The sequence below is a fragment of the Phyllobates terribilis genome, unplaced genomic scaffold, assembly GCF_046119375.1.
Source record: "Phyllobates terribilis strain yellow unplaced genomic scaffold, ASM4611937v1 Scaffold_2__4_contigs__length_985480577, whole genome shotgun sequence".
NCBI lineage: Eukaryota > Metazoa > Chordata > Amphibia > Anura > Dendrobatidae > Phyllobates > Phyllobates terribilis.
In genome coordinates, this window is record NW_027362762.1 from 412,119,057 (window position 1) to 412,126,053 (window position 6,997).

The 6,997-nt window shown below is 40.4% G+C and overlaps 1 protein-coding gene across 1 annotated transcript in view; it reads left to right on the top strand.

Annotated features, from left to right (window-relative positions):
- The window catches only part of LOC141212854 (S-adenosyl-L-methionine-dependent tRNA 4-demethylwyosine synthase TYW1-like), a 273,215-nt gene extending 266,619 nt beyond the window's left edge, over nt 1-6,596 (top strand). Inside the window, exon 16 of the mRNA XM_073665131.1 lies at nt 5,649-6,596. Within this exon, the coding sequence (XP_073521232.1) occupies nt 5,649-5,870 (222 nt within the window). The 3' untranslated portion in view covers nt 5,871-6,596. The remainder of the gene's footprint in view (nt 1-5,648) is intronic.
- The last annotated feature ends 401 nt before the right edge of the window (nt 6,597-6,997 follow it).

The window sequence follows — 6,997 nt, forward strand, 5'->3', positions numbered from 1 at the left end:
TGTCTACACATTTTTTTTATGTTGGAATACCTCCTTTCCCCTCCGCTGAGACGTCTTCGCCTATGTTGTCATTTTAGTTAAGGCAAATTTTACATTTTTAGTCATTTGATAAAATGGACTTTCTAAAGTGATTTAACTTACCAGGGTTCTATTACCAAATTTTCCTAGCTGCTTTTTACTGAGCCCTATGGTGAGATTCCCAAAACAGTGCCTACTAATTGGCAACTCCTTGTGATCTGCAGCTATTGACTGAAGGTTCACTCCACAGACTTCCTGGGACACCTGCCCCTGCAGAGCCTCTGCCCATCATACTGTTACGACTTGCTTTATTTCATCTTCTTTACCTGCTTTCTAATGTAGTGCTTGAGCAGGCAGCTAAAATGGAATAGGTGCATTACGGAAGTGTTAAAAGATCAGTGCATATTTACTGGCACCCTCCCCCAACACCCATGCCATAGACACGTTTTACATGCCAGACCTAAAGCACTAGATTAAGAGAAGACTGTCCCTGAATGTATGTAAGTTTTTTACATTTAAGAGTATAAAAAAAACTACAGCTAGAGTCAGTGTTATGTTTGAAAAAAACAAATGCAACAGCGCTTCCTCTTTCCTTATGTGATATGAAAAGCTGCATGAAACGCCGCACTGACTGCCTTCTTGCGTAAAAAGTACCAGTCTAAGTTGCATGTGCTATTTAGCACTCATGTGCCCAGAGCTGTGTATGAATAGATCATTTAGATTGAAACATCATGTGCAGGTGTGATCCGCCAGGAAGCGTGAATAATCAACAGTGCCTACCTATTTGAAGATGGGATGAATTGCACAATGGAGATCCCTGGATTAATGTTTTCAGTCAGTAAGTCACTTAAATAAGGAATAGTTCTTCAATCCAAAGTCCATCTTATAGTCTGATTAAGTACGGTATCTTACCTGGTGGGCGGTGGAGCGAGGGTGACAGGAGGCAGGGTCCTTCAGCGGGGAGTTGCAGTGGAGCAGGATTGCAAGGCCCAACGTTCCTTCCCTCAGGAACCCGGCGGCTGCAGCTGAAAACGTGAGATCCTGTGGGGCCTGTGCCTGGCTGGGGCCTGTGCCGAGGCCCTTAGCCTGGCTGGTTCCTGTGTCTGGCCGGGTCCCTGTGCAGGGTTGGGGGCCTGTGCAGGGCCGTTGTCGTTAGCCTGGCTGGTTCCTGGGCCGGGCTGGGCGGCCTGTCGCCTGTGCTGGGCCTGTGCATGGCTGGGGGACCTGTGCCAGGCCTCTGAAACGCTAAGGGACCTGTGCGCAGGGCAGGGGGCCTAGTGCCGGGCCTGCTCAGGGCTGGGGGGGCCTAGTGCCTGGCCTGTGCCGGGCTGGGGGGGGGGGGCTGTGCAGGGCTGGGGGGTCCTGTGCCGGGCCGGGGCTGCGGCTTGTGCTGGGCTGTGAGCGGCATTGGGTGGTGAAGCAGAGCGGCCTGCGTGGCTTTCCGGTGGCCGTGGCCATCTTCCTAAAGCTCTGATCTACAGTAAAATGACCGCCGGAGCCACAGGTCTGCGCACGTGCCGGCTTGGGCGGCCATTTTCCTGTAGATCGCGGCCTCAGTAAGACTCTGGAAAGCCACACAGACCGCTCTGCTTCACCACCCAACGCAGCGGAAAGCCTGACACCGGCCCCAGCCGCTCTGCCTCACCGCCGCCTCGTTCCTGAAGGAGGGAGGGCACTCTCCGCTCCACCACCACCGCAAGTATCCATAACATTCGAACCATAAGACGCACCCCCCATTTTCCTCCCAATTTTGGGGGGAAAAAAGTGTGTCTTATGGTCCAAAAAATACAGTACATTTTCTTAAGTCGCTGTAGGCTGAATGAAGTGGGCTCAGGCTGACTGTTACATAGCCAGCATCTGCCTGTAACAGCAGCAACCGGATCGATTTCTAATCACTACAGTTAGCCATTTAGATGCTACTGTCAATCATTGACAGTAGCAATTAAATGACCTTCTTGCCGGTGTGCAAGCAGGGAGCTGATAATTTACCATGGCTGCCGGGGGCCTTCGTGGCTGCCATTTTACTCCTCTTCTGAAGCTCAGCAAGAGGCTGAGCTTCATAGGAGAACATCAATTACACTGTATACTACAATACTGTGGCATTGCAGTATATAGTAGAAACTGCGATCATCTGATCGCTTAAAGTCCCAGTTGGCATTCATGAAAAAAAACAAGCCCTCACACATCTCCATGACTGATTCTAAAATTTTTTACAAGCTTTCACATTGCTCGATAGACAGTTTAAAAAAATACAAAAAATAAAATTTAACTCCCACCTTTTTCCCCCTTCAAAAAGAAAGAAATTAATGTTTAAAAATAAACATATTTAGTATTGTCACATCCTTCTAAGTATAAAATTGTTTAAACCGTATGTTAAGCACCAAAAATACAGAATAGCCATTAAATACAATAAAAAGTGATCAAAATGTCATATGTGCCCCAAAATGATAGCTTGGCAAAATAACTTATTTTTACACAAAAACAGCCCTCACACCACCATATTTATGGGAGGAAAAAAGTTATGGTTCAAACATGGCAACAACAAATGTGCAAACATGAAAAATGTTCAGAATCTTAAAGGGTTAACTACTGAGATGTGGGTACCTTTGGCAATAAATGACCTAACAATACACTCTGGTTCTGCCATTTTTACAGGTCAACACTGCACTGCCTAAGTAGTGCAACCTATGATCTGACTGATCAAAGAATCTCCTGTTCGCATACTCTTGTGGAATTAATATATATTGTAACAATTTATGTGTTTTAAAAAATCTATTTCTCCAATTAACAAATGGTTTCATTTAAAAAAACAAAAACGCCAAAAAGATCTTATCAATATTAATCTTGCTCAGTGAATAAAAGCCATAAAAATACAAAAAAAAATGCAGAATATATATATTTTTTTTATTCATCCAACCTCGCTGAAAATGAAATAAAGTGATCATCAGAAGGTCATATATGCCCCAAAAATTAGCTTCTAAAAACCACAGCTCGTAATGCAAAAAACAAGCCTTCAATTGTAAACAGCATAAAAATGAGTTTTATAGCTTTCAGATTATTTAAAAACACCCAAAAAATTTTAAAGTGATTTTCTTGTGCAAAAGTAGTAAAATCTAAAAAAAAAAAAAAATTTGATATCATCATAATCAGATCAACCCATAGAGAAAAAGAAAAACCTCTTTTTTGTACATTCTTCTCGTTAAGAATAGCATAAAATCTGATCAAAAAGTAATATGCACCCAATGGATCCGGTAAAAAATACATTCTTGTACTAAAGCCCTCACACAGCTCTGTCTATGGGGAAAATAAAAATGTAAATGGGTCTCAAAAAATGCACCCCTCACCCCCCCCCCCCCCCCAAAAAAAAAAAAAAAAATTGTGATCTTGTCCCTGCACATGTCAGTTAACAGAAAAGTGAACAAAAATTATTGCTCTCTTGTAAGGTGATAAAAAAAAAAAATTCAATAAAAATGTCCATATCAATATCTAAAATGCCCATTTATTAAAAAAACAAGAAGTGATAACATTGGCGTTCTAGTGATGCTGTTTTTACTGCAGTAAATTTTTAGGTACATATAACTGTTTTGCAGTGTGTTCCTTTGTCTGCATTCAGATGTGTTCATGCAATATAGGAAATTCAGCTACCACTAGAACCCCAAGATGATTACTGTAATCTAAAGGGAAATTTTTTTTCTGCCTTTACTTTGTACTAGTTTCTCTTGCTAGTTTCTTCACTATTTTTCCTTGTTTTTGTCAAGAAAGCCTATAAGTTCAGGCTCTTCACTGAACATCCATGTTGTTAGCGAGGAGGCTAGAAAAAGCATAGAGCGTGGCTCCGCAAATCTGATCACACACACCCATTCAAGTCTATGGGTGCGTGGAAAACATTGGCTGTCATCCAATTGCAGTCCGATTTACACAGACAATGGAGAAGATGGAGAAATTAAGTTCTTTGTCTTCTCCGCACCTGTGATACGATTCTCTCATCCGAGCGAATCTGATCACATTAAACTGACACTCAGCTCAAACTATGATCAGAGTTTCATTACCATAATCGATCCAATTCGAATCATTGCTCGTGTGAGCGAGCCCTAACAGGTCAATCTCTTGCTATAACAGCTGGGAATAACCTCTTTGGTGCTGTGATAACTATTGACCATGGCTTTATTTTTAAGATCAAGTTGTGCTCTGTATATTGTAAATGATCAAATTATTGCACGTTCAAGTCACTTTGTGGGACTAATAAATATATTTATAAAATGTTCTGGGAAACAAAATTCAAGTAGAAAAAAAAGAGTAAAAAAAATAATTTTTCTCTTCACAAAATACTTAAAGGGAAAAATTTTTACAATTTTTTATTTTTTTAATATTTTGTAAGCATCTTTATATCACAGTATATAGGAGCCTGCCGAATGAGATATCTGATGGGAGGGTCTCTAACCATTATCTCTCTTCTATTGAATGATTCCGTAAGCTGAAGTAGGGCAGCATTGTGGCTCAGTGGTTTTCATTGCAGCCTTGCAGCGCTGGGGTCCTGGCTTCAAATCCCACCAAGGACAACATCTGCAAAGAGTTTGTATGTTCTCCGCGTGTTTGCGTGGGTTTCCTCCGGGATCTCTGGTTTCCTCCCACACTCCAAAGACATACTGATAGGGAATCTAGATTGTGAGCCCCAATGGGGACAGTGCCGATAATGTCTGTAAATTGTCTGAATTGTAAAGGGCTGTGGAATATGTTAGTGCTATATAAATAAAACGATTATTATTACTATTTATGAAGCTGATTTTTAACCAAATGAAAGTTCAACTTTAATTTTTTTTTTTAAAGTGTGCTTTAATTATGCAAGTGTAGTATAAAAAAATAGATATAAATTTGACATTACTGGAATTGTATCAACCATGTAAATGAAGTTAAAGAAGTTGTCCACTTCTTAGACAACTCCTTCTGATACCCCACACTTGGCCCCCATAAAATAAAAAAATCTTGTACTCTCCTCCCATGCTGGCTTCTTTCCAGCGGCGTCTGCACTCGCGGTCCTGGGCCTCCTGTGCGTCCGTTTTCAAAGGTGAGCCAGGCACCCAATCGGCGCTGGCGTCCATGTTTGATTTGTCCGAAGGCAGGGACAGTAAGAGGAAGTCAGAGATCAGCTGGAGCCCGGACTTCCTCTCCATGTTCAATTCGACAGAAGGCGAGGACAGTGACGCCAGCGCTGATTGGGCGGCTGGCTCAGTTGTCACAACAACCGCACAGAAGCCCCGGGACCGCGAGTGCCAACACTGCTGAAATGACAGTCTCATAGGAGGGGAGTATAGGCTTTTTATTTTATCGGGGCCAAACATTTTGATCAAGAATGGGTTGTCCTAGTAGTGGACAACTCCTTTAACTTATGTTTCTTACATAGCAAAATTATTACAAAATTTGTTTTTATTTATTTTAATCCAGTGATTTTTATTGTATATTTTTTTAGGAAACTCTTTACTGTTTCTTGAAGAAAAAACAATTCTTAATCCGTTAGTACTTTTGCATATTGTTTTCTCCTAATTCTCTAACAATGCACCATGAGTAAAGCTAAGTTCATTTTGTTGTAAGCTTCTCTTAATATTCTCCTTTTTAATATTTGTCTCCTCCAGTTTAGGATTGATAATGAATGGTGGACCTGGATTGATTATGAGAGATTCCAAGAACTGATCCGTACATATGAAAAGAGTGGAGGCACAGAGACCTTCACAGCCTTGGATTACGTTGCAAAAACTCCCAGCTGGGCTTTGTTTGGTTCCACTGAGAGGGGTTTTGATCCTGTAGATACACGTTTTCAACGAAAAAATAAAACTAAAGATATTTCTGGTTGCTAGCTGATAATCATGTTCCTTGAGCATCTTGGGAATCTGTTTTAGGGCCTGATTCATTATTTGCAGTTTTTTAAGTCACTTTTCTTTATTGAATTGTGTTTTTTTGCACCAAATTCATCAAAATTGTGAATATGATTTTTGCACAAAGCCACAAACCATCTTTTCTTTCGGCCTTTAACTGTTTTTGCAACTGTTAAAGGGGTTTTCCCGTGAACAAAAGTTCATTTTAATCAATGGCTGTGTCTGACCGTGCTGGAACATGGTCTGATCATACCACAGCTCCTGGGCAGGGGAGGAAGCAAAAGAGTATACAGACATTACTGCAGGGGATCACAGCTGATTCATTTTGTGAGGTAAAACATTTCCCTGCCTGTTTTTAAACAATGTTTTATTTCAAAGAATGATCCCCTGCTGTAATGTCTGTAGACTTTTTTGCTTCCTCCCCTGCCCAGGAGATGTGGTATGATCATGTTCCGTACACGGTCAGACACAGATATTGATTAAAATGAACTTTTGTTCATGGGAAAACCCCTTTAAGTACAAAAAGTTGCACGTTTTGCAAAGTGTCTTAAAAAAATGTGACTTTTAAACTGAAGTACAGAAAATCACTCCAGGGAGGACTGTCTAAAATATCTGGAAGAGCCACATTGATCAGAAAACTAACTAAGCAACAAATGAAAACTTGAAAAAAGGTGCAAATCCTTTGATGAATTTGTCACCAATCAAAAAGTCACTAATTGAGAGTTACTCATGCAAATAAATGGTGGAAATGCATTAATGAATTGGGCCCTTAGTTTTGAAAGTTGTATGGTCATTCCCAATATTTTGGTATTGTACTTTCAAAGTAGCGACTACAAATTATCAGATTAGTGGTCAAACTACAACATTATAAAAATATTTTTTGGGGGAGAAGTCCTATTGTAAAACCTTTTCTTTTGGGTCCCTCATGCCTTGGTAAACAGTTATGTTAATATTTTATTGTTTCCTTTAACGATTTTAGGACATTATTTTATTACTTTGAGGAAAAAAATTGTATCTGAAAGCTAGAAAATAAAGTTGTGAAGGGGTTGGATTAAATAAGTGTTCTTTTTTGTATTGAAATAAAGATGCTTTAAAGAATCAATAGATTG